Source organism: Stegostoma tigrinum, chromosome 26, assembly GCF_030684315.1.
Source record: "Stegostoma tigrinum isolate sSteTig4 chromosome 26, sSteTig4.hap1, whole genome shotgun sequence".
NCBI lineage: Eukaryota > Metazoa > Chordata > Chondrichthyes > Orectolobiformes > Stegostomatidae > Stegostoma > Stegostoma tigrinum.
This window is the reverse complement of record NC_081379.1, coordinates 2805228-2832462: the sequence shown is the minus strand read 5'-3', so window position 1 is coordinate 2832462 and position 27235 is coordinate 2805228. Positions and strand designations below refer to the sequence as shown.

The window sequence follows — 27235 nt, the reverse complement described above, 5'->3', positions numbered from 1 at the left end:
TTGTCAGCCACACACCAAGCCCTGTGAGGGGGTGTACATGCAAGTAGGAACCCCCTTGCATGGACTACCAGGGATGGGCAAGAGCTGATAGATTCAGCTCCAGAAGGGAATCAATGCAATTAAAATTCACCATTTAAGGGAAAGACAGTGACATACCTGTGAATTGGTAATCCAGACCTCCACACTAATGCTCTGGGGTCATGGGTTCAAATCCCACTATGGCAAATGGTGAATTTAATTTTTTTTTCAGAACCTGTATTTAAAACCTAGTCTTATGTAACCACTATCAATTGCCATTATAAAAAATTGGCTCACGAAGGAAATGTGCCATCCTTTCCCAGTCTGGCCTACATATGAACCCAACACAAGTACATTTTGTAAAATCCTTAGCAAACAGCAAGCGTGTTCTGGAGAACTGTAGTACTGTGACCATTTCTCATGCAACGAGGAGTTACAGAGTGGACACTCCTTGACAAAACTCAAGCTGTCCCAGTAAACTAAAGGAAGCTTGCATCGATTTGTTAATTTTTCTAGTTTTGCTACTCACCACTTACACTGCACAAAGTCTTAAAGACTATTTAAATAAAATTGCTGCGAATCCGTTCTGGTAAAGCAGTATTCCTAGGCAACTACAATCTGTACAAGAAGGAAAAGGTGCACAACATGTTTCAAAAGAAAAATTAACTTCCAAAAAACATTTTTTTTAGATGCACCATGGATTAATTTTAAATACAATTCAGTGTAAACCCATCCTGAACTGCTAATCAATCCAGCCATTTATGTTTAGAACCTGAAGAGATAGAATCAGAATCCCTACAGTATGGAAGCAGGCAATTTGGCCCATCAAGTCCACATCGACCCTCCAAACAGCATCCTACCCAGATCCATCCCATGCACTATCCCCATAACCCTGCATTTCCCACAGCTAACCCACCCAACCTACATATCCCTGGACACTACAGGGCAATTTAGCAAGGTCAGTCCACCTGACCTAGACATCTTTAGACTGTGGGAGGAAACCGGAGCACCTGGAGGAAACCCACACAGACACAGGGAGAATGTGCAAACTCCACACAGATGGTCACCTGGGCGGGGTGGAATCAAACCCGGGTCCCTGGCACTGTGAGGCTGCAGTGCTAACCACTGAGCCACTGTGTCACTCAAGCTACTTACTTAACCATCAGCAGTTGAAGGGTCATTGATGAATCAGGAAAGCCATTGTTGAGTCAGCAATCCAGTTCATTTCACTGTATTCTCCCGTTGTCTACATTACTTGAAACTAGAGTTAGTCGCCTGTCCAAACAAAAATTATTCTCTACCTGCTTTCCAATCGGTTCAGCCGTCAACACCAGTTCCCAATCCATCAATATTAGCTTTGCTACAAAACTGAAACTGCTTTGCAATAACATTGAAAATGGGCTTTCAATTGGCATGAGGTGGCAGGGGAAAGTGAAAGCAGATTATCAGATGCCAACACGGCAACCACAACCCAATATTAAGCCACTTGATAGAGGTAGATGTTATCTTAATCTTAGCCTTGGGCTAGATAAAATGAGTGTGTCCAGGAGTTCAGTTGTTTATATGCAAAAACCACAAAGTATCAAAAGTACTAACTGAGGGCCAAGACTGAGAAGCTCATTTTTTAACAAAAGGCCAACTCCTGATATTTTCTAAAGTTGTTTAAAATCTAAAACTGAGCTGAACTTAATATTTTAAAAAATAAATGGGAGACATTGTATGAGAGAATTTTCAGAAGAAAACCATTAAGTGAAAGAGTAGCAGGAATAGATCAACAGTAAGCTTTGAAAGGTGGATAACAAAGTGTAGAGCTGGATGAACACAGCAGGCCAAGCAACATCTTAGGAGCACAAAAGCTGACGTTTCAGGCCTCTCTGATGAAGGGTCTAGGCCCGAATCGTCAGCTTTTGTGCTCCTGAGAGGCTGCTTGGCCTGCTGGGTTCATCCAGCTCCACACTTTGTATTCTCGGATTCTCCAGCATCTGCAGTTCCCGTTAGCTTTGAAAGGTATTTGGGTGTGTAATTGATAATGAAGACATTCACAGGGCTATGGGGAAAGAGCAGAGGGTGTGACACTAAGTGCTCTTTCAAAGAGCTGACACATACGATTTGCTATATCATGACACAGACTAAAACAGCCTATAAGGCAATTTGCCTCACTATGCCTGTACCAGCTCTTTGAATTACCTGTCTCTCAATTACCTTCACACCCCTGTTTCTTCTCCGCATCATCATAATAGGAAGGACACAATGTCCAGTGAGAAGCCTCAGCTTGGCCACTCATTCCCTGCGTTGTCCACCCAATTTCGCATAGTGACTCCGAGGGAACTGGCCATTTGCTCGTCTCTGCGAGAAGGTCCTGTGGCTTCTCCAACTGTGCGTCACAGTGTTGGCGCAGGCTATTTAGCTGTGAAGCCAGGAAGAACTTCATGCAATGAGTGCTCCGAAGCCTCCATCGCTCCTGAAAAAGCTGTGAACGTTGGGGGCCATATGGGCCTTTCAAGACCATGATAGTCTTTTTTGTTTGTTAAGACATCAAAAGATACAGAACAGAAGCAGGTAAATGGAATTGATATTCTGATTGTCCCAATTCTGCTGAGAGAAGAGGCTTGAGGGACCAAAAAGTTTCCCTCTGTTCCAACTACTGTATACTGCAAGCCCCTGCAGACCAGAAGTCAACTCTGGGAAAAAGATTTGATTGAGGAGAAATTTCTTCACTCAAGAGTTAAGAATCTTTGGAATTCTTTGACCTAGCAGGGTGTGAATATTCAAGTTGCACAGTACGGCGAAGACAGAGATCAATGGATTTTTTTTGACACTAGGGAATAATGTGGCACAACAGACTTGTAAGGGAAAGTCAGCCTTGATCCTACTGAATGGTAAAGCAGGCTGGATCTTCTCTTGTACCATTTCCCAAACTCTGAACTCAAGCAGAGCTAGAGCCTGGATTGACTCACCTACCCCATTTAATGTATGACTCTTCTGCTTCACTTCATGATACAGCCCTACTCCTTAACAGTGCCCCAACTTACCATTCTGCTTCCTACTCCCAAAGTCTGACTGCAACCTTCCCTACCACCAGACCACACCCCTACTCACCATCTTGCTCCCCCACTTCCAGAGAGAGCGAATAGGAAGGCAGGCCAGCAATCAGCAGGAGGAAGGTATTGAAGATTCTAGAGCTGGGCAGGCAGGTGTTCAGAGTGGAGCTGTGAACACATTGCAATTCTTGTTATGAACACATTTGGAGTCACAGAGTCACACAGCACAGAAACAGGCCCTTCGGCCCAACTCATCAATGCTGACCAGGTTTTCTAAATGCGAGGTGATGCATTTTGGAAGGTCGAATTTGAAAGCTGAGTACAGGATTAAGGATAGGATTCTTGGCAGTGTGGAGGAACAGAGGGATCTTGGTGTGCAGATACATAGATCCCTTAAAATGGCCACCCAAGTGGACAGGGTTGTTAAGAAAGCATATGGTGTTTTGGCTTTCATTGACAGGGGGATTGAGTTTAAGAGTCGTGAGATCTTGTTGCAGCTCTATAAAACTTTGGTTGGACCGCACTTGGAATACTGCGTCCAGTTCTGGTCGCCCTATTATAGGAAAGATGTGGATGCTTTGGAGAGGGTTCAGAGGAGGTTTACCAGGATGCTGCCTGGACTGGAAGGCTTATCTTATGAAGAGAGGCTGACTGAGCTCGGACTCTTTTCATTGGAGAAAAGGAGGAGAGGGGACCTAATTGAGGTGTACAAGATAATGAGAGGCATAGATAGAGTTGATAGCCAGAGACTATTTCCCAGGGCAGAAATGGCTAACATGAGGGGTCATAGTTTTAAGCTGGTTGGAGGAAAGTATAGAGGGGATGTCAGAGGCGGGTTCTTTACACAGAGAGTTGTGAGAGCATGGAATGCGTTGCCAGCAGCAGTTGTGGAAGCAAGGTCATTGGGGACACTTAAGAGACTGCTGGACATGCATATGGTCACAGAAATTTGAGGGTGCATATATGAGGATCAATGGCCGGCACAACATTGTGGGCTGAAGGGCCTGTTCTGTGCTGTACTGTTCTATGTTCTATGAACTAGTCCTATGTACATTTGGCCCATATCCCTGTAGACCCTTCCTGTCCAAATGTCTTTTAAAGGTTGTAACTGTACACACTTCTACACTTCATTCTAGCAATTCACTCCATATATGCATAACCCTCTGTGTCAAAACGCTACCCCTCGGGTTTCTTTCAAATCTTTTCCCTCTCACCTTAAACCAATGGCCTCTACTTTCGGGCTTCCCTACCGTGAAGTGAAGATCTTTGCTATACACCTTATCTAAGCCCCTCACGATTTTGTAAACCACTATAAGGTCAGCCGCCTATGCTCCAGGGAATAAACATCCCAGCCTATCTAGCCTCTCTTTATAACTCAAATCTTCCAGTATTGCAACATCCTTCCTATAGCAGGGCGACCAGAATTATATGGAGTAGTTGTTTGATTAATGACTGGACGCTTCCGAACTCAATGTCCAAGATTTAGTAGAACTAAATAGAATATTAGAAATAGCAAGAGTTAATGCAAGACCTGATCTCACAGAATGAGAATGCTAAGATTGTTCAGCTTCTCACTATGACAATGACATATGAGGATGACAAGTAAGCTCTCGTGGCTTCCTCATGATAGCTCAGCAGTCATATTGTGACATGAGCCATATTACAAGGTAGCTGGCAGGATATGTACAGATAACAGAGAAGGCTATGAAGCAACTGCAAGGTCAACGTGCAAACACAGTCACGTTTTCACATATTGTAAGTGGCAGCTTGGGGACCACACTCTTGCTGTGGCATCAAGATTTATCTTTCAGGGAATGTTTCCTCGGAATTTTGTCCTCTGCTTTTCTCAAACCGATGGCTAAATCAGCGGATATATCCACGTGATCTCATCTAACCAACCAGTTATCATTTGTAAATGTTTAAATAAGGGTCGCAGTCTCTTTGATCACCAGTGTTTTCACAACCAGACCTTATCTTGTCCTCATCTGACCCCTCACCACACTCAAAACTCTTACCAAGCATCCCAAGACAGAAAGCACAAGAGGTGCACTTACTGGTCAATTTTCCTATCTTATCCCACTGTGAAGCCAACCTCAGTTGCACTGCCCACATTGTTATCCACATTGGGTAACAGATCAGACATAACTGAGCAATGGCTTTACGAGCCTGCAGGGCCTGCTATACATGTGTATACACACATACACAATGTTATATAAAATATCAGTTAATTGTCATAAATCATCACTTCATCTTTCAGAAGTGGGTCAAGGAGCGACTGGACGCCTGAGATTCTGACATCACTCAGACAGATTGTCAACTTTCTGGCATTGAGTATCAAATGCATCAGTTTGGTCACATTACTGAGGCAGAGCACCATCCTTTCACAGGGTAGCTAGAAACAAGGGGCTTATACTTAAGATGAGGTAGTCTGTTCAGAACTGAGGTCAGCAAGTACTTCACACAGAGGTAACAGAAATCTGGAATAAACAAACATTGCAATTACTGGAGAAGCTCTTTGTTACAGGTGCCTCGTGGCCCATCAATAGCAGTGACGTCACAGGAAAAGAAACCGCATTGTCGTCGAGTACACTCCTACACTGGTGCTAACACCAAACACAGCCTTAAATGTATGGGGCAGGAGCTGGAGGACCCAACTTCGGTTCCCAATGCACCCAATTCACATTCCATATAACAGACAACTAGTCTGTCAAATTAAATCAACAGTGCTTTTGTCCCGTATAGCCCATGTCAGTGTGCATACACCAAACAAGCCTTTTCCCCAAACCTTTTCCTCTCACCGTATCAGCATATCCCCTTCTACTCGTTAGAGGTAGGCTCTAACAAACAGTCAGACTCTGACTGAGGGATGTCAGCTGAAATGGGATCTTCCTGATCCTCAGCTCTTTGCTGCCAGGTGTCCTTTTGTGACGAATGTGACAAAAATGCAGAACTCTTTACTTGCACCCACTGCCCAAATAACTGGGACTTCACCTTTCAAATTTGCTGTGCGTGTAACAGTTATTTGTTACGTCCAAACTCTGCTCTCAATCTCTCTGCCTTTGTAAATCACAGAAACTCAAGGCACAACCTTAAAGAATTAACCACAGATTCACTACCAAGTCCTTTAATTTATAACTGTAATGATTATCACAGCATGGAAACAGAGTTTGAAAACCACAGAGAAACAGATAAATCTGCTGCATACTCGTAGGCAATGAGGTATGTTGCACTCTGTAGCAACTGTTATTCCAAAGTCCAGTGGTGCCTGACCAGATCATTCCTCTTTCCCAGTAATCCTTCAGCCAGCTCGAATTCCAAGGGAACTGATTTCACTTTCCTGTTTGGCTCTTTTTCAAAAAGCTGTTTAAAACAAAGAACAAAGAATGTTACAGCACAGGAACAGGCCCTTCGGCCCTCGAAGCCAACGCCGATCCAGATCCTCTATCTAAACCTATTGCTTATTTTCCAAGGATCTTTGTCCCTCTGCTCCCTGTCCATTCATATATCTCTCTAGAAACTCATTTTAAAACAAACAAAATTACATAGACTGAGAGAACGGAAGGTGATGAGATCTATCGGTTATGAAGGCTCATGATGTGTTCTTAAAATTTAGGAACTTGGGTTTTGAAGTGGAGCAGAAATGGATTTGTCAGTCTGTGAAGGAATGACCTGTTTACTTTCAGGTTCAGAAAGTCAATATAAACATTGAGTTTGAAGCATGTCCAACTTGTCATATGATTTCAGCTCAATAACCAGCATGCCACCTGGAGAGATCACTGGTTAAGTCTTGGGAAATCATACAATTACATTTAACATCAGAAAACATCCTAAAGCACTTTATAAAAGACCATTAAAGTCATTTGCTGACATGAGTTGGATGATTATGGGAGGTGGGGAGGCTGCAGAAAGATTTAGATAGTTTAGGAGAGTAGTCCAGGAAATGGCTGATGATATTCAATGTGAGTAAATGTGAGGTTTTGCACTTTGGAAAAAAGAATACAGGCATGGGCTATTTTCTAAACGGTGAGAAAATTCGCAAAGCTGAAGTACAAAGGGATCTGGGAGTGTTGGTCCAGGATTCTTTAAAGGTTAACTTGCAGGTAGAGTCCGTGATTAAGAAAGCGAATGCAATGTTGTCGTTTATCTCAAGAGGGTTGGAATATAAAAGCAGCGATGTGCTTCTGAGACTTCATAAAGCTCTAGTTAGGCCCCATTTAGAATACTGTGTCCAATTTTGGGCCCCACACCTCAGGAAGGACATACTGGCGGTGGAGGGTGTCCAGCGGAGATTCACACGGATGATCCCTGGAATGGTAGGTTTAACATATGACGAACAGCTGAGGATCCTGGGATTGTAGTAATTAGAGTTTAGAAGGTTAAGGGGAGATCTAATAGAAACTTACAATATAATGTGTGGCTTAGAAGGGGTGGACGCTGGGAAGTTGTTTCTGTTAGGCAGGGAGACTAGGACCTGTGGGCACAGCCTTAGAATTAGAGGGGGTAAATTTAAAACGGAAACGAGGAGCCATTTCTTCAGCCAGAGAGTGGTGGGCCTGTGAAATACATTGCCATGGAATGCAGTGGAGGCTGGGACATTAAATGTCTTCAAGGCAGAGATCAATAAATTCTTGATCTCGCAAGAAAACAAGGGCTACGGGGAGAGTGCAGGGAAGTGGAGCTGAAATGCCCACCAGCCATGATTAAATGGCAGAGTGGACTCAATGGGCCGAATGGCCTTACTTCCACTCCTATATCTTACAGTTTTATTATCAGAAGGAGCCTGAAGCAGGTTCATGCAGCGGTTCAGTTATCAGCAGAATTTAGGCAGTCAGGGTTGGGCAAACTCCTGACTAGGAAGTTCCTAAGATGTCAGTGAGGAAGGGATCCTACAAAGTTGCTGAAGACATGAGTTTAGGGAACCCATATTAAGTAATAGTGAGCATTGTCAGCAGCTTTTTTTTAAAACAATTTTGAGGAACGAAGAGATGAATTGAATAGTATTGAGTAATTTTGCAGCAATTTCAGATAGATAACAGCTGTAGTAGCTGAGCAGTGAGCTTTAGCAGGAAACATGGGTGACTGTGCACTGAGATTTCAATGTCTGTAAAGGCACTGTTGAGATATAAGGGTTGAATTTTTCCATCTGATGTTTCTAATGAGATCACTTCAATATTCTTCTACACTGTTATGGTCTCTAATGAATATGTAAAAACCAAAAGAACTGTGGAAGCTGTAAATCAGGAACAAAAACAAAGTTGTTGGAAAAGCTCAGCAGGTCTGGCAGCATCTGTGAAGGAGAAAACAGAGTTAACGTTTCGGGTCCGGTGACCCTTCCTTCCTCAGAGGGTCACCGGACCTGAAACGTTAACTCCGTTTTCTCCTCCACAGATGCTGCCAGACCTGATGAATATGTTCAGTGAATGATTTCCTGAGTAACTAAAAGGGAAAGTAAACCTTAACCCAGATTTCACTGAGATCGAAACATCAGCTTTTGTGCTCCTGAGATGCTGCTTGGCCTGCTGTGTTCATCCAGCTCCACACTTTGTTATCTTGGATTCTCCAGCATCTGCAGTTCCCATTATCACTTTCACTGAGATCTGGCTGTTTCAGCTTTGCCATAAACTGGCATCAGTATTGAGTTTCTACACCCCAACCCACCAGCTTGAAGTTCCTCCATCCCATGTCTCGTTATCTGATTGTAATACCTGAAGTATGCTGAGTTAGCCTTTTGATCATTCCTCTGTTCTCTTAGCCCTGTTGCCCATTTTGCTTCTTCCTTATGAAGTGCATTAGGATGTTTTCTGGTGTTAAATATAATTGTATGATCTCCCAAGATGACAATGTTTCTTCAATTGTGTTCTCTCACACTGAGATAGGTAGAAATTTAAACAGTGAAGAGGTCAAAAGAGGTTAGAGAGAGACAGGCACAGATTAAGCGAGTGGACAGAGGTGCAACAAGTGATGTAGAACATAGAACATTACAGCACAGTACAGGCCATTCGGCCCTCAATGTTGCAACAACCTGTGAAACCAATCTGAAGCCCATCTAACCTACACTATTCCATTATCATCCATATGTTTACGCAATGACCATTTAAATGCCCTTAAACTTGGCGAGTCTGCTACTGTTGCAGGCAGGGCATTCCACGCCCTTACTACTCTCTGAGTAAAGAACCTACCTCTGACATCTGTCCTATACCTACCACCCCTCAATTTAAACCTATGTCCCTTATGCTAGTCATCTCCATCTAAGGAAAAAGGCTCTCACTGTCCACACATATATAATGTGGGGAAAATATGAAATTGTCCATTTTGGCAGGAACAATAAAGCAGCGCATTATCTAAATGGAGAGAGATTCCAGAGGGTGACATGCCAAGATACCAGAGTTTCCTAGTTCATGAATCAGAAAAAGGTTACCATGCACAAAGTAATTAGGGAAGCTAACAGAAACTTATTGATTATTGTAGAGGGAACTAAATACAAAAGCAGGACAGTTATGCTTCAGTAATACATGGTATTGGTGAGGCCACAACTAGGGGATTATGTACAGCATTGGTCACCCTTCTTAAGGATGTAAAGGCATTGATAGCAGTTCAGAGAAGATGTAATTGACTCATACCTGGAATGGGAAGGTACGTTAATGAGAAAAGGTTGGACAGGTTAGGACTGTATTTGGTGGAATTTTGAGTAAAAGGTGATTGAAACATTAAAGATCCTGAGAAAACGTGACAGAGTAGATATGGAAAGAATGGTCACTCAGCATGGAGACTCTGGAATTGGGGATCACTGTTTAAAATTCAGGGTTGCAGCTTCAGACAGAGATGAAGAGAAATGTTTTTCTCATACAGGGTCATGTCTGTTCCTGAAAAAGATAGAGGAAACAGATTCTGATTACTTTAAGGCAAAAGCAGATAGACTCTTGATAAGCAACGGATGAAAGGTTACCAAGTGGGCAACAGCATGAAGCAAACAGATCACCTAAGATCTTGTTGAATGGTTTGGCAGTCTCAAGGGAAGAAATGGCCCAGTCCTGTTCCTAAGTGGGTTGTTCACAAGGTAACTGTTTCCAAGTTTAAGTCAGGCCCTACAATGAAGGGCAACAAGCGTGCTGTGGCCTCTGCCTTCATTATGTCCACAGCACTCCCAGACTGTTCAAGTTGTACAAGAATCATAGCATCTCTGAAGCTGGGGGTGAGAAGATAAGAAAACCTACAAAACCTGTTCACAGTTTATTAAAAACTGTAAAACCTACTGCATTCTGCACCATTCAAATGTTATTTGATTCTATGCAAACAATGAAGGCCATACAAAATGGCCTGCTTTTACTACAGTGAGTGTAGACACTGGCTATTAGGGCTTCTGAGGTGTGGTGGGAGTGTCCCAACCTCTGATCCTAGGAGGCCTGAGTTCAAGTCCTACCTGCTCCAGACGTGTGTAATACCTCTGAACAAACTGATTAAAAATACCTAGAGACCATGGCTGTTAATCCGAATGCATTCTAATTCTCTTACAGAAGATTCCTCTCAACAGAGGCTACGGAGTGCCAAATGAGGTGTTCTCCCATCAGTTTACGTTGAGCTTCACTGGAACAGTGTTAGTACGGGAGCAAGGTGGTTTATCATTTTACGAACTGCATCCCCCTCTCCCATTCATATTCCAAGCACCAGTCAGCAAAGATTTAAATGACAGGATCCAACATCATCTTCATCAGGTCAGTAATCATTCAGCCAAATAATATCTTCAGAAGCCTAAAAGTAGCCAGTAACCACAACCTATAGTGCCAAAAACCCATCCGCTTCTCTAATGTCCTTTAGTGAAGGAAATCTGCCATCCTTACCAGGTCTGGCCTACGTTACTCCAGACCCACATCAATGGGTTGACTTACAACTGCCCTCTGTAGTGGTCCTAACAAGTCAAGGGGTAATTAGGGGTATATAATAAATGATCGACATCCCGACTGATGAGCAAATTTTTAATTCATTCACAAGATGGGGGTGTCACTAGTTAGGCCAAGCATTTACTACCCCCCCTAATTCCCCAGAGGGCATTTAAGCATCAACTACATTGCTGTGAGTCTGTTGTCACATGTGAGCCAGACCAGGTAAGGATGGCAGATTCCCTTCCTTAAAAGGACATTGGTGAACCAAATGGGTTCTTACAACAAATCAGCAATGGCTCCATGGTGACCATAGGCTAGCATTTTATTGTAAATTTTTAATGAATTCAGATTTTACCATCTGCCACAGTGAAATCTAAACCCATGTCTCTAGGTACTAGGCCAGTGACATTACAACTACAACGCTTCCTCCCCTAATTAACAGATCAAAATATAGCAACTGCCCAAAATTATTACTCACCTCTGAAACAGAAAGGTCAAGGAGTGTGGACAGGTCAGTCTCTTGGCTGGACAAAGCTTTGTTTATTATAGCTGCTTCATTGGCAACATCAGGATGGTAATGATACTGCAGAGTCTTGAACGAGAGACAGAGAGCAAAACAAAGCTGACATATACAGAATCAGAGTAACACTGAAATAAAACAGGCTGAGTTTAATGCCAGAGGACTCTTGAATGTAGGAGCAGGAGACCATTTGGGCTGTCAAGATTGCTCCACCACTTAATACAGCCCTAGTCACTTCCCATCTCTCTCAATTCCTTAAAAGACAAAAAAGTCAGTCTTTCTAGCTTAAAATATACTTATGTGGTGAAGCCTCCACAACGCTCTGAGACAATGCGACAGTGCAGGCCCAATAAAACACAGCTGGGAACACACGCTCTCACACCCATACTATAAAGTGTGCAAAGCATCATGCACATAACAGATAAAGGGTGAGTTGCCACAGTCTTACCAAATCATTGTACTTTTTTAAAAATTTGTTCACGGGATGCAGGTACTGCTGGCAGGGCCAGCATTTACTGTCCATCTCCAACTTCCCCTTGTCCTGAGTGACTTGTTAGGACCACCTCAGAGAGCAGTTAATAGTCAACTTCATCACTGTGGGCCTGGAGTCACGTCAGCCAGACCTGGTAGTGATAGCAGATTTCCTTCCCTAAAGGGCATTAGTGAACCAGATGCGTTTTTACACCAATCAACAGTGGTTAATGATCACCATTAGACCAGCATATCATTCCAGATTTTTCTTGAATTCAAATTTCAGTTTGGTGGAATTTGAATCCATGGTGCCAGAGCATTAGCTTGGGGTTCTCAATTACTAGCCCAGTGACATTACCATTATAACACTGTCTCCTCAATGAACAATGAGGAATACTGTGAATAGTTTAGGTTGTCTTATCTTAGGAATGGGTCCAGAAAAGGGTGACCAAATTCATTCCAGATATGGATGGATTTTATGAGGAAAGGTCTTCTACTCAATGGAGTTTAGAAGAATGAGAAGATCCTTTACTGAAACATACAAGATTCTTAGGGGGCTTATCAGGGTAGCTGTTAAGAGGCTGTTTCCCATTGCGGAGAATCTAGGACAACAGAGGATAATCTCAGAGTACTGAGTCACCCATTTAAAACAGAGATGAGTATTTTCTTTTCTCTCAGAGGGTAATGAATCTACTGAATTTTTTTTATTGCAGAGGACTGTCGAAGCTGGGTCGGTAGGTATATTCAAGGTTCAGACAGACAGATTTTTAATCAGTAAGAGAATCAAGGATTAAGGGGATAAGGCAGGAAAGTGGAATTGAGGATTACCAGATCAGTCATGATTTCACTGAATAGCAGAGAAGACTCAATGTGGCAAATGGTCTACTCCTGTTTCTAAGGTTTAGTTAAGAATGACTCTGCCTTCATCTAACATCTGTACACTCATAATTCCATGAGGACTGGTGGAAACCTGAGAATAGGAAGGGAGACTAAATATTTAGTGCTGTTCTCTCATGACAGAGAGAGATGACTGGTGATGGCTTAACCTGAGGGTCACCATACTTCAGGTGAGGAGAGAGTTTGAGAACACAGCCCTTCATCTAGCCTCAGTGGGAATTGAACCCACGGTGTTGGTCACAGTCACTCTGTACTGCAAACAAGCCATCCAGCCAATCCACACGTAAAGTTAAGCTTGAGAACAGAAGGGCATGTAAACTACATACATTCCTGCAATAACCACCACATACCCTTAGATCCTTGAGGACAGTAGGTCAGGCAGACAAGGTGGCAAACGAGGTATATAAAATACTTGCAGTTATCAGTCAAGGTACTGAATACAAAGGCAAGGAGGTTATAACGTCATGGTGTATACTGTTAGGCTACAGATGGAGTATTGAGTTCAATACTGGTCAATGGGAAGTAGTTTTACGCGAGACAGTGCAGAAGCGTTTCACCAGGATGCTGCCTGGGCTGGAACAATTCAACAGCGAAGAGAAGCTAGATAGGCTGGGACAAAAACAGAATGCGCTGGCAAAACTCAGCAGCTCTGGCAGCATCTGCGGAGAGAAAACAGAGCTTAATGTTTCAAGTTTACAGATTCTTCATCAAAACATTTTTGTGTTATTTCTAGCTAGGCTGGGCTTGTTTTCATTAGAGAAGAGAAGGCTGAGGCAGGGCAGGGAGGTGGATTTGGCGTGGTATACCAAAATGAGGAGCAGAGATTGAATAGATTGGAAGAAACTTTTGCCCTGAGTAGATGGGTCAAAAAAACCAGGATGTACAGTTTTAAGGTGGGAAGCAACATGTTTAGAGGGGATTAGAGGTAAGTTTTTTTATTTAGAACTCACTATCCAAAAGGGTGATAGAGGTGGGATCCCTCCGGACATGAAAAGAAGTATTTAGATAATTGCTTGAAATGCCATAGCACATAAGGTTTTGGGGCAATTGCCAGAAAATGCGATTAGAATAGACAGACACTTGATTAGCAGCACAGACAGAATAAGCTGAAAGACCTCATTCCATGCTGTTAGAAACTCTACGACCTTCTCTATTTACTTTAAGAGGACTTCTCAATAATGAGGGATGGAGTCATAACCTAGAACTCAGAAAAATGAGAAGTGATCTCATTAAAACATGTAATCTTCTAATCTTTGATAGGGTAGATGCTGGAATACTGCATTCCCCTGAATGAAGAACTTGGGGGGGGCACAGTCACAGAATGTGGAATCAATTATTTAGGACTTTTAAAAGGCATCTCAATGAGAATATGAATAGGATGGGTTTAGAGAGATATGGGCCAAATGCTGACAAATTGGACCTAGATTAATTTAGGATATCTGGCCGGCAGGGACAAGTTGGACAGAAGGGTCTGTTTCCGTGATATACAACCCTATGACTGTAACGGGGAGAAACTTCTTCATTTAAACGGCTGTGAATCTTTGGAATTTTCCACCTTAGAAGGTTATGGACTCTAATTCATTGAGTACCTTCAAGAAAAAGGTAGAGAGATTTGGACAGTAACAACTTTAAGAGATTTGAAAATAATGCGAGCCAATGGAATTGAAGTGGAAGATCAGCTGTGATCTAACTGAGCAGTAGAAATTGCTCAAGTGACTGAACAATCCAACTATGTCCCGTTTCTTATGTCTAAGTTAGTGTAACATTTTGTTGAACACTTTGTTTCAAATCCACGTAGTTTTCAAAAGGCAAGTAACCTAAGATTGGGGCGGCACAGTAGCTCAGTGATTAGCACTACAGCCTCACAGCTTCAGGGACCCGAGTTCAATTCCACCCTCGGGCGACTGTCTGTGCAGAGTTTGCACATTCTCCCCGTGTCTGCATGGGTTTCCTCCGGGTGCTCCGGTTTCATCCCACAGTCCAAACATGTGCAGGCTAGGTGGATTGGCCATGCTAAATTGTCCGTAGTGTTCAGGGGTGTGGGGGTTATAGGGGGATGGGTCTGGGTGGGATGCTTCAAGGGACGGTGTGGACTTGTTGGGCCAAAGGCCCTGTTTCCACACTGTAGGCAATCTAATCAATTTAATCTAAAAGATTACAGTACAACACACGTCTGAGTGCCCTTCATACGTACAGAGGGGAATTCCAAACAGGCAGAAACAATACCCAGTAAACTGACCAACCTGGAGTTCCCACAGAGAACTCTCCATGGCTCGGCACTTTGCAGGATCTTCCTCCTCCATTATGTATGGGTCAGCAGAAAGATCTGAAAAATACACATGGTTAATACAAAATGACTCTTCCTCGGAGCTGGAAGGAAGATGGTGACATAGTGGTCAATACATTGGTCCTGCCAGCTTTAGGCCCAAGCTATTGCTCCGGGGTCGGGTTTCAAATCCCAGCATGGTAGCTGATGGAATTTAACTTCAATTAATAAAATCTGGATTTGAAATCTAGGCTCAGTAATGGTGACCATGACAAGTACCATCAACTGCTGTAAAGACTCTGGTCACTAACGCCCTTGAGAGGGAAATCTGCCACTCTTACCTAGTCTGGTCGACATGTGACAGAAAACGATTTGAGTCTTAACTATGCTCAAATGGCAAAGCAAACCCACTGAGGGCACTTAGGGATTGGTAACAAATGCTCACAAAATACAGCAAGAAAAGAATCACATCACCTTAATTTAGTTACTTGAATACACAAGGAGGAAATGGAGCTGATTGGATAAGTCTTTCAAACAAACACAACAGCCCTAATGACCTTCATTTAGCACTTATAAGATTCTTTTCTTTCTAGATTCGATTTAAATTATCTGATTTTAGTGTGTCCCTTGCTCACGTTCTGGAAAATCATTACCTCCCTTTAAGGGACTGCATCCCTGTAGATGTGTTGAAGCGCAACTCAATTTTAACTTCCTCATAAGTTAATGACATCAGGAATTCAAATCTAACCTAATTACTGGGGACAAATGAAAAGCCTCCGGTTTGATGGTCTGTGGTTTCTGTGTCATCACTAAGAGGTTTCTCAGCTTCCAATAAATTGAAATTTACGCCTGCAAAACACATGGCCAAAATGCCGGTACAACACATTTTACTGCAGTTAATTCACAGCAGTGATAAACAAGAGTAAGAGGAACAGTTACCTTGAGTTTCATTAGGTCTGTGAATAAGAAGCTTGCAAGATGGATGCCGACGGATTAGGTTACAGATGAACGGAATAACCATCAGCAGGGCCTGAGGGGGTGAGTTTAATGACAGGCGAGATAAACGCTTGCTAAAAGCTGCCACAAGATACGCTGGCAAATGGCTAGATAAAGGAAAAGAAATCTCAAACACTTACTGGTCCATACACAAGTAGACATTTAGAAGTCTATGGACTCTACGGTATACTGCATCTATATTGGTCACTGGCTAGACCTTTACTGGGATAGTGTCCTATTCTGAGCACCCCACTTTCAGAAGGAGATCAAGATGGTGGCAGCATAGAAGATTTACAGCACACAAGCAAACCGTTCAGTCCAGCATGCCTCTGCTGGCTGTGAAACAGCTATCCAGCTAAATCCCTGGCCCCTGGGTTTGCAGCCCTGTAGGAGGTTTTGACACTTCAAACAGAAATCCATGAGTCATTTAAAGACAAAAAGATTTTATGCCTCTGACACCAATCAGGCACTTCCCAACCTCTACACCCTCTGAATGATAACCACTCCCCAACTTCCTTCCACCAATTAATTCAAATCTCTATTCCCCATTCCGGACTTCTGCCAACTCAAGGAAGTAAATTCTTCCAATTCACTTCATTAAATCAGGGGGCACAGATAAGGTGAATGACAGGGTCTCTTCCCTTAGTTGGGGGAGTTCAAACTTAGGTTACCTATTTTTAAGATGACAGGAGAAAGAGTTTAAAAGAACATGAGGGACAGCTTTGTTTTTTACACAGCTAGTGGTTCATGATTTTATGTGCATCAGTTAAATCATGTTATTCCTCAATCCCCAGGAAAACAAAACCCTTCTATCGAACCATTCCTCATTACTAAAGGTCCTGGCAATGTTCTTGCAATTCGTCCCTGTCCCATCTCTGGCATGATTGGATCTCTTCTGTAAAGTAGGATCAAATCAAGATTCTCTCTCCAGCTGCGATCGAACTAATATTTCAGCATAACCTCCCTGCTCTTATGTTCTAAACTTTAGCAGAGAAGAGGAAGTATGCTTCCTTAACCAGCTTATCCACATGATCTACTACCTTCAGTACAGACAACACATTCTTGACTTCTTAAGCATTCCAGGTCCAGGCCTACACACTGAGGGACACAATAAGGCTTGGGGCAGCAGCTGCCAAGGCCCAGTGGGTCAAGGCCACCGTGTAAGGTCTTTCTGGTGAAGTTAAATGGGGGTCCATTCAGATATAGGACCCTCCCACTGCCTCAATTATATGTAAATATAGTCTTGTACAAGTAAGAGGTGCCTTTGGTTTGTTTATTGGACTCCAACTCCAATGTTTGTTTTGTTGTCTATTCGTGTTTGTTTCAGATCTCCACCACCTGTAGTCTTTTGTTTTATTTTCATGTTCTGGGGTATCAATTTGAATTGCATCATGGCAAATATTGAAATTATAACTCACAAAAAATATCTGGAATTTATAATGAAGCTAATCTAATGGTGACCATTTAACCACTGTCTGCTATTGTAACCAAAACTGGTTCACTAATGTCCTTTTGGGAAGGAAATCTGCTTGCCTTACACAGGCTGGCCTACATGTGACTCCAGACCCTTAGCACAGAGTCATACAGCATGGAAATAGGCCCTGCAGTCCAACCAGTCCATGCTATGTTCCCAATCTGAAGTAAACTAGTCCTAGTCGCCTGCATTTGGCCCACCAAACCTTTCCTATTCATGAACTCATCCAAATGTCTTTTAAACAGTGTTACTGGTCCCACAATCACCATTACCTCTGGCAGTTACTGCACACACGACCCACTTTCTGTGTAAGAAAAAAGCTGTCCCTCATGTCCTTTTAAACTCTTTCTCCTATCATCTCAAAAATAGGTAACCTAATTTCGAACTCCCCCAACCAAGGGAAAAGACCCCGTGATTTTATAAACCTCAAAAAGGTCATGCCTCAACCCCCTATGCTCCAGTGAAAAATGTCCCAGCCTTTCCATCCTATTTTAACATCTCAAACCCTCCAGTCTCAGCAACATCCTGGTAAATCTTTTTTGGTAAATTGGCAAAAGTTGTTCAAGGTATGAGAAGTGATCAAAGTTGATCGATCATATAGGAGATGACTCTTTTCACTGGTAGCAGTATTGGTGACCGGATGATACAACTATAAAGTTATTGACAAAAAAAAGACACAAGAAAAATGTATTATTTTACACAACAAATTGTTATGGTCTGTAATGCAAAACGTTTCATATCATAAAAGGAATTGAATAAATGCTTACAAAAGGAAACACTGAAAGTGTTATAGGGATAGAGCGGGCTCTTTCAGTGAGTTTGCACAGGCACAGTTGACTTAGTCACCTCCTTCGGTGCTGTATCATCTACTTCATGAAGATAAATGCATAAGTATTAAGTTGTAGAAAGAAAAGTTATCAAGAGTTTACAGAAAAAGCGGGGTGTAATAAAGCAGTGAGGATTAGACTATATGTCAAAGAATTGAGTGAATCAATTGAAGGTATTGCTGCTAATGACCAGGTGAATGTAGTTAGATTAAAAGCCAGAATCAGGGGAAACATAAATTGAACACAAGGAGAAAAATAATGAACTTGTGGAAAACAACCAGTGGCCTCGAGGGTGTTTGAACAGATTTTATCTTTTTGTATCATCAGAAATTTGAAGAAAGACAGTCAAATGTACAAAGTCTGGTTATGTGGCTTAGGGCCTGTTTACATTTATAAGTACAAGAAGCTAACACATGGTGTTAAGTGTTGGGCCACAGAGATATAGGTACTGACCTTGAAGACAAGAACAAATCAAGCAGGTGGAAGAATCGTGCTCGGTACTTCACATGCAACACAGACGGGTCCAGTAAACTGTAGAGTTTTTTGTAAAAGTCTGGGTATTCTCTACACACATACACAAAATAAAACTTTAAAAATTAACATTAAAAAACTGTACAGACTCTTAGGCAAAGTATGCTTTTACAGTCATGAATACCCTTAAGCAAGAGTAAGCAGCTCTGAACATTAGAGAATCAGAATATCGTGCAGAAGACGAAACTTTTTTTGAATATTGTGTTCCAAGTACGATAGGTTTTTCCCAATGAACAATGGGAAACTGTTTCCACCGGCACATCTGCACAGACTTCAGAACATTGGTGTGCATACACACACCACATGATGTACGTATACACATATACACAGACATGCACAAAGGAAATACATGGAGAGGGACTGCAGAAAGTCACAGACTGTGCACACGCAGATTCTAAAAATGGATAATTACACTCAAGGAATCCAGGTGATTATCACAAATTCAAACAATACACTGACCACTCAAAATATACATAACAAGGACACATCCACTGTGCATGCTCACACACACTTCATACAACCTCCATGCTTACTACATACATGCTAATAATTCTTATCACAAACCATGCGCTGATCATACACACCTACAATATAAAGGGATCATTTTCTGAGTTGCACCATTAGCAAAAGCTCATATACTACCAGATCAAATCAATTGTGCCTGGTCTTTATATACAAAAAGTCAAATCTGCACCAGGAGGTACAGTTCCTGTGTTCATACATAACAAGGCAGAGAAACTTACAGGTTATGATGATGAATAAGATAGAAGAGTCCATTTAAGGCAAGTAGACTAATGGCTCCTCCTGCAAAAGACAAGGATACAATGTAATTTCAACCTTCAAAGAGCACAGTGAACAAAGTGGTCAATGAGACTCGGTCCAGTTGCAATGTTAGTGACCTGCTCTTATTCCGAGATACAGGGAAGCACGCTGTACAGAGGGAGACAGAACATTAGTTTGGAAAAAATGGGCACGTGAACAAAGTTGGTGTTGCAAGGGCTTTATAATTTAAGAGGAGGCAGAAACCATTGTAACAAGATGCAGAGATTTGGGATAAAGCTACAGGGTGTTTCAACCTGCCAGCTTTCTTCATTCTCTTATGGGATGTACAGAATCATTGTCATGGCCAAAATTTGTTGTCAATCCCGAACTGCCGTTGAACTGAGAGGCTTGCTCGGGCTACTTTGGAGGCCAGTTATGAGTCATCCACATTGTCGTGCGCCTGGCGTGGCATGTAGGTATGACCGGGTAAAGGTGGCACATTTCTTTTTTGGAAGGAAATTAGGGAAGGAGACAAGTTTTTTACAGTAATTGAAGACAGTTCTCCATTACAGAGACTCACTTGCCATTCCAAATTCATTAAGTGACTTCCAATTCCAGTGGCAGTTGTGGTGAGATTGCAAACCATGTCACCACATCATCAGCCTGGGCTTTTGGGCCACAAATCCAGTGACAATGCCACTATGTCTCCCCTACCAATCACAGTAGTCCCAAAAAACACATTTTACATATACAGTGCCTTTCATTTTTACGTCAGACATCCCAAAGAGTCCTTACAGAGGTGTATAAAATCATAAGAGGCATAGATGAGGTAGATAGGCAACCACTTTTCACTATGGTAGGGGTGTCTAAATCTAGGGGCAGAGATTCAAGGTGAGAAGGGAGACAAAAAAAAGGGTCCAGAGGGCAATCTTTTCACGTAGAGATTGGCGAGTGTCGGAAACGGGCTGCCAGAGATAGTGGTTTGACAAGTACAATTTTGTCATTTAAGAAACATTTGGACAGGTATATGGATAGAATAGGTATGGATGGAAATGGACCAAATGCAAGCAAATGGGACTGGTTTAAGTTTGAAAACTAGGCAGCATGGGCAAGTGGAGCTGAAAGGCCTGTTTCGATGCTGCAAACCTCTCTGACTCTAAGGGACTTACAGCTCACAAAGCACTTTTGAACTGTTGTTACCTCTGTAATGCAGGAAGATTGGCAGTGCATACAGGGGTACAGGGGACATGATGCAATTTACAAAATAAGGGACATTAGTGTTGCACTTCCAAACCATGCTTCTTTGCAGTGAGAAACTGGACAGTGCAGCTCACTCCTCACTTTGAGGACGAAGAGACTGATTATGTTGAATACTAGAGACGACAAATTGACTGAATGACTAGGTCTGGGCTTTTTATACTTAAAAAGATAACACAAAAGATTTACAGCCTTAGTCACATACCTATCTCATAAGCAGCAGTAAGAAAGTCGATCATCAGGGTCGGCTTGCTCATGTGTGGCAAAATGGACTTGTGCAAAATCACCAGCACCTTCTTATAAAGGTTAGTCGATAGCTGTTAAAAAAAATCAGTAATATTCTGTTTCCAATCTTCAGTAATATTTCAGACTTGTTGATGGATTTCCTATGTTAATGTCACAACAAAGGCTTCCTGCAACAGGTGATGTGCGATTCAAGCCAAAGTGGTTTTAGAAAAAACAAACTCTCAAAAACAACAAAGACCTGTGGCTGCTGGAGATCTGAAGAAAACACAAACAGAAATTGCTGCAGAAACTCAGCAGGTATGGTGGCATCTGCGAAGACAGAAAGAGTTAACACTTCAGTCCAATGACCCTTCATATATATTCACTGGTATGTATTATCCTTATACAACTGTCCCAACTCGATGCCACACCTCTTCATAGCTTTGGTTCAAACAAAACAGCTGAACTCCAGAGGTGAATGATAGTCCGTGATCTCAAGTCACATTTGACCAACTGTGACATCAAGGGCACCTAGCAAACCTGGAGGACAGGAACCAGGCAAACTCTCCACTGATTAGAGTCATACCTGGCACAAAGGAAGACGGTCATTTTGACTGGAGGTCATTTTTCTCAATTCCAAGACATCCCCGCAGGAGTTCCACAGGTTAATCCCTAGATCCAACCACCTTGAGCTGCTTTAATGACCCTCCCTCCATCCTAAAGGTCTGAAGACAGGATGTTTGCTGATGACTGCACAATTCAGCACCATTCACAACTCCTCAAATACTGAGATGCGCAGCATGGAAACAGACCCTTCAGTCCAACTCGCCAATGCCGAACAGATATCCTAAATTAATCTACTCCCACACAGATTGCACAAAGTTGAAACCCTATCGCACTGATCCCTGTGGCACCCCGCCCATTGCATTTTGCCAACCAGAAAATAACCCTTTATATCTACCCCGTTTCCTGTTAGCCAGCCAATCATCAATCCACAACGTTACCCTCTACACCACAAGCTTTTATTTTCCACAATAACCACTGATGTGGCACTTTACCAAGTGACTCCTGAAAATCTAAACTAAGAAAATTCACCAGTATCATTTTATCCACAATACTTGTTACTTCATCAAAGAGCTCCAATACATTGGTTAAATATGATTTTCTTTTCAAGAAACCATGTTGGGTCTGCTTTTAGAACTGCCCTGCTATAATATTTTCAATAACAGCTGTTAATGTCCTCCCTACAACAAATAAACAACTCCTCATAACGTTTCCAAATTCTATGGATGACAAGTGGCAATGCTGATGGCACTGAAATTATACTGCAGAAATTCCAGAAGGACAGTCTTTCAAGAATTACAGAGATGGTGGTGCTGAACTTCCTAAAATGCATAGTTCTGTGAGAAGCCAGGGAAGTGATTGCTGGGCCCCTTCCTGAGGTATATGTGTCATCGACAGCCACAGGTGAGGTGCCAGAAGACTGAAGGTTGGCTAATGTGCTGCCAATGTTAAAAAAAAGGTGGTAAGGAAAAGTCAGGGAACTACAGACTGGTGAGCCTGACATCAGTGGTGAACAAACTGTTAGAGGGAATCCTGAGAGACAGCATTTACATGCATTTGGAAAAGCAAGGACTGATCAGGGGTAGTCAACATGGCCTTCTGCGTGGGAAATCTTGTCTTTCTTACTTGATTGAGTACTTTGAGGAAGTAATGAAGAGGATTCATGAGGCCAGAGCAGTGGACATGACCTATACAGACCAGTTCCACAAGGTTCCTCACGGTAGATTGGTTAGTAAAGTTAGATCACATGGAATACAGGGAAGAACTAGCCATTTGGATATAGAACTGGCTCGAAGGTAGAAGACAGATGGTGGCCGCAGAGGGTTGGTTTTTCAGATCGGAGGCCTGTGACCAGAAGTGTGCCACAAGGATCGGTGCTGGATCCACTGCCATTCATCATATATAAATAATTTAGATGTGAACATAGGCGGTATGGTTAGTAAGTTGCAGATGACACCAAAATTGGTGGTGTAGTGGAGTGAAAAGAAGGTAATCTCAGAGTACAATGGGACCTTGATCAGATGGAGTTTAATTTAGAAAAATATGAGGTGCTCTATTTTGGCAAGGCAAACCAGGGCAGGATTTATACACTTAATGGTAAGATCCTGTGGGTGTTACTGGACAAAGGGACCTTGGAGTGCAGGTTCATAGTTCCTTGAAAGTGGAGTCCCAGGTAGGCAGGATAATGAAGGCCGCATCTGGTACGCTCGCCCTTATTGGTCAGTGCATTGAGTATGGGAGTTAGGAAGTCATACTGCGGCTGTACAGGATATTGGTTAAGGCACTTTTGAAATACTGCATGCAATTCTGGTCCCCCTGCTATAGGAAGGATGTTGTGAACCTTGAAAGGGTTCAGAAAAGATTCACAAAAATGCTGCCAGGATTGGAGTGTTTGAGCTATAGGGAGAGGCTGAATAGGCTGGGCTATTTTCCCTAGAGCATCAGAAACTGAGAGGTGACCTTATTGAGGTTTATAAAGTCGTAAGGGGCACAGATAGGTTGAATAGACAAGGCTTCTTCCCCCATGGTAGGGGAGTCTAAAACTAGCGGGCATAGATGAGAAGGGCAAGATTTAAAAGAAACTGAAGGGACAACTCTTTCACCGAGTGGGTGGTGCGTGTATGGAACAAGCTTCCAGAGGAAGTGGTGGAGGCTGGTACAATTACAACATTTAAAAGGCTTCTGGATGAGTAAATGAATAGGAACGGTTCAGGGAGGGATATGGGCTAAATGCTGGCAAATTGGACCTAGATTTATTTAGGATGTCTGGTTGGCATGGACGGGTTGAACCAAAGGGTCCGTTTCCGTGCTGTACAGCTCTGTGTTTCTATATCTACATTTAAAATATTTTACAAAAGAAAAACTAAGAACTGCCGATGCTGGTAATCAGAAAACAAAAACACTAATTGCTGGAGAAACTAAGCAAGTCTAGCAGCAACCGTGGAGCAAAAACAGAGTTAACGGTTCGGATTCAGTGAACTTCTTCAGAACCTTTCATTACTGAGTTTGCACATTAAATTATTCTTGTCAGGCCCTAATACAAGGAGATGGATTTTGAACCAGCAAGCAATGTGATAACAGCTTGGTTACGGAAGAATTGGAAATAGCAATTTGAATGACATAGATAGGAAATTTTATGCTAGAATCTTATTGCGCAGGAGACCACTCAGCCAACTGTGTCTGTACAAAGTCGCCTAAGCATTCCAATTAGTTCCACTCTTCTAGTCTTCCACTATAGTTCTCAACACTCCCCACTTCATCCCATCCACAAGTATTTATAAAAAATACATTTTTTCTAACAAAAAAGAATTAAAACATCAGTGCAAAACACCTACTTTCCACAGAGATTGCAACATTGTCACCACCCAAGAGCTCTTGATACAGCGCAATAGCAATACACATCCTGTTTACAGCTTAAAGCACCTGAAAGTTTCAACATAACAACTCAACCACTTGCAGAGATGGAAAGCGAGCACTGAGGACCATCAGTAAACTGAAATCAGAACAGGAACATAAAACTTGACATGGCTTTGTTCGAGGGTAGGTTAATTTGAAAGGAAGGCTGAAGCCCACAAGAATGTCTCAATTAATAACTGATCAATACATCTTCACTGTACAATGCAGTGCTACATACAACGTGACAGCTTCAGAGAACACGCGAGAAGTGATGTTAAATGTGAATTGAATCTTAGTTACAAAACATTTGAAGTGTAGTGCTCAGTTCTGATCTTCATTTGATAAATAAGGTTACAGAGGCGCTGGGGAAAGCCTATAAAAGATTCATAAGTATGGTCCAAAAATTGAGAGTTCATATCTATCAAGACTGAACAGTTATTTCTCTTGAAAAAGAAGTCAGGTGGGAGGTATATGAACAGTTTGATAGGATGGATTTGGGATCCAGGGGGTCAACTATTCACAAACATTAACTAATAAACAAGTTAGAGAATTCAGAAGAAACTTGTTCACTCAAACAGCATGAAATCATTGCCAAAGGAGTGACTGAACTGAATAATTTCTGTACATTCAAGGGTAAGCTTATAAACTGTGGGAGAAACAAACAAAGATATGCTGGAAGAGTAGTCATAAGCTGATGTGGAACACGTACACCCTCAAAGGTCTAATTGAACCCATAATCTGTTAAATTCTACAAATACTGTGCAATATCGTTGTGTTGCAAGGTTTTATCTTACCCAAAATATTTAACAGCATGTCAAATGGAGGAATGTGAGTGGATTATTAGCCATGTAAGTGCTAATACCCTGAAGGTGCGAACAGGATGTGTGAAATAAAACCTCAAACTAAACCGCAACCAAAAAAAATCAGTTAAAAAAACTCGAGCAGTATTACTAAGAGAGAAACATACCTTGTGTTTAAGGAATGCGAGCCACAGACGCTCAAACACTCTTCTGTGTTCCTGTTAACAGAAAATGGAAATTTGTAAAAGATACAATGAAGTTAGTCCCTGCTAAGTTAGTTCCACTGTCCACTCATGCCCCCCCTAACCCTGCAACATGTTTCTCTTCAGATAATTATCCAATTTCTTTGTAACTGCTACAAGTGAAGTTGCATCTGCCACACTCCTAGGCAGTGAATTTCGTATTCTAATCATTCAGTTTAATAAAACTTTATTCTCACGTCTCCATTGTTTCTTTTACCAAGCACCTTGCTGTCCTCTGGTTCCTGACCCTGCCACCAATGAGAATGGTTTCTTCCCACCTATTCTGTCTTGACCGCTGTTGATTTTGACTATAGCTATTAAGCCTCCTCTTCTCCGAACAGTCCCACCTTCTCCAATCTATGTTACTCAAGTTCCATATCCCTGGAACTGTTCTCCTGTTTTTTTCTGCATCCCCTTGAATGCATTCAAATTTTCCGAAAATGTGGCACCTAGCACCAGATAAAATACTCCTGCTGAGCATGGAATCTTATTAAGGTTCACTTTAATCTCCTTGTTTTTGCAAGGGGAAGGGGATTGTGCTTCTGTTAAAAATATGCATTCAGCAATGAAAAGCTGTGAAAGAAATCTTGAGAAAGGGGCACTTGAACAGCCAGGGAGGTTTCAATGGAATTTGAACCATGTCATGGTGATTAAACAATTAAGCACACAAATCCAGGGCTGCAAAACAACATAAGGACTAACAACCAATAAAGTCCATTATCCAAGAAAACATGGTGGTCAGATCTGTACAAGAGCTAACGGTGATTTTAACCTCCTGTTACAACTGGCTTATTGTCAACAACCAGTGTCCATATTTAGGTCAGAAAGAGAAATGTCTTTGGAACTCCCTGTGTCAAAACGAGGGCATACCACACTCAAACATCACCTTCAGTCTTGCTGCCTTCCATTCTGCGTGTTTACCTGCAAGCAGAAAGGTTGCAGTGTTAGAGATAATAGGAACTGCAGATGCTGGAGAATCCGAGATAACAAGATGTAGAGCTGGATGAACACAGAAGGCCAAGCAGCATCAGAGGAACAGGAAAGCTGTCATTTCGGGCCTAGACCCTTCATCAGAAAAGGGGGAGAGGAAGACAGTTCTGAAATAAATAGGGATGGGGGGAACAGATCGAAAATGGATAGAGGATAAGATAGGTGAACAGGAGACAGACAAGTTAAGGAGGCGGGGATGGGGCCAGTAAAGGTGAGTGTAGGTGGGGAGGTAGGGAGGAGATAGGTCAGTCCAGGGAGGACAGACAGGTCAAGGGGGAAGGATGAGGTTAGTAGGTAGGAAATGGGGGTGCGGCTTGAGGTGGGAGGAGGGGATAGGTAAGAGGAAGAATAGGTTAGGGAGGCAGGGATGAGCTGGGCTGGTTTTGGGATGCAGTGGGGGAAGGGGAGATTTTGAAGCTGGTGAAATCCACATTGATACCATTGGGCTGCAGGGTTCCCAAGCGGAATATGAGTTGCTGTTCCTGCAACCTTCGGGTGGCATCACTATGGCACTGCAGGAGGCCTAGGATGGACATGTCATCTGAGGAATGGGAGGGGGAGTTGACCCCGTTCCCAATT

General features: G+C 42.4%; 1 protein-coding gene across 1 annotated transcript in view; it reads right to left on the bottom strand.

Annotated features, from left to right (window-relative positions):
• Nucleotides 1-6167: 6167 nt before the first annotated feature.
• Nucleotides 6168-27235, bottom strand: part of noc4l (nucleolar complex associated 4 homolog) — a 42771-nt gene continuing 21703 nt past the window's right edge. Inside the window, exons 7-15 of the mRNA XM_048556481.2 lie at nucleotides 26553-26587; nucleotides 25592-25642; nucleotides 21146-21257; nucleotides 19665-19725; nucleotides 18844-18954; nucleotides 16033-16196; nucleotides 15071-15153; nucleotides 11418-11531; nucleotides 6168-6419 (exon numbers count right to left, since the gene is read on the bottom strand). Coding sequence (XP_048412438.2) covers nucleotides 6303-6419; nucleotides 11418-11531; nucleotides 15071-15153; nucleotides 16033-16196; nucleotides 18844-18954; nucleotides 19665-19725; nucleotides 21146-21257; nucleotides 25592-25642; nucleotides 26553-26587 — 848 coding nt within the window. The 3' untranslated portion in view covers nucleotides 6168-6302. The remainder of the gene's footprint in view (nucleotides 6420-11417; nucleotides 11532-15070; nucleotides 15154-16032; nucleotides 16197-18843; nucleotides 18955-19664; nucleotides 19726-21145; nucleotides 21258-25591; nucleotides 25643-26552; nucleotides 26588-27235) is intronic.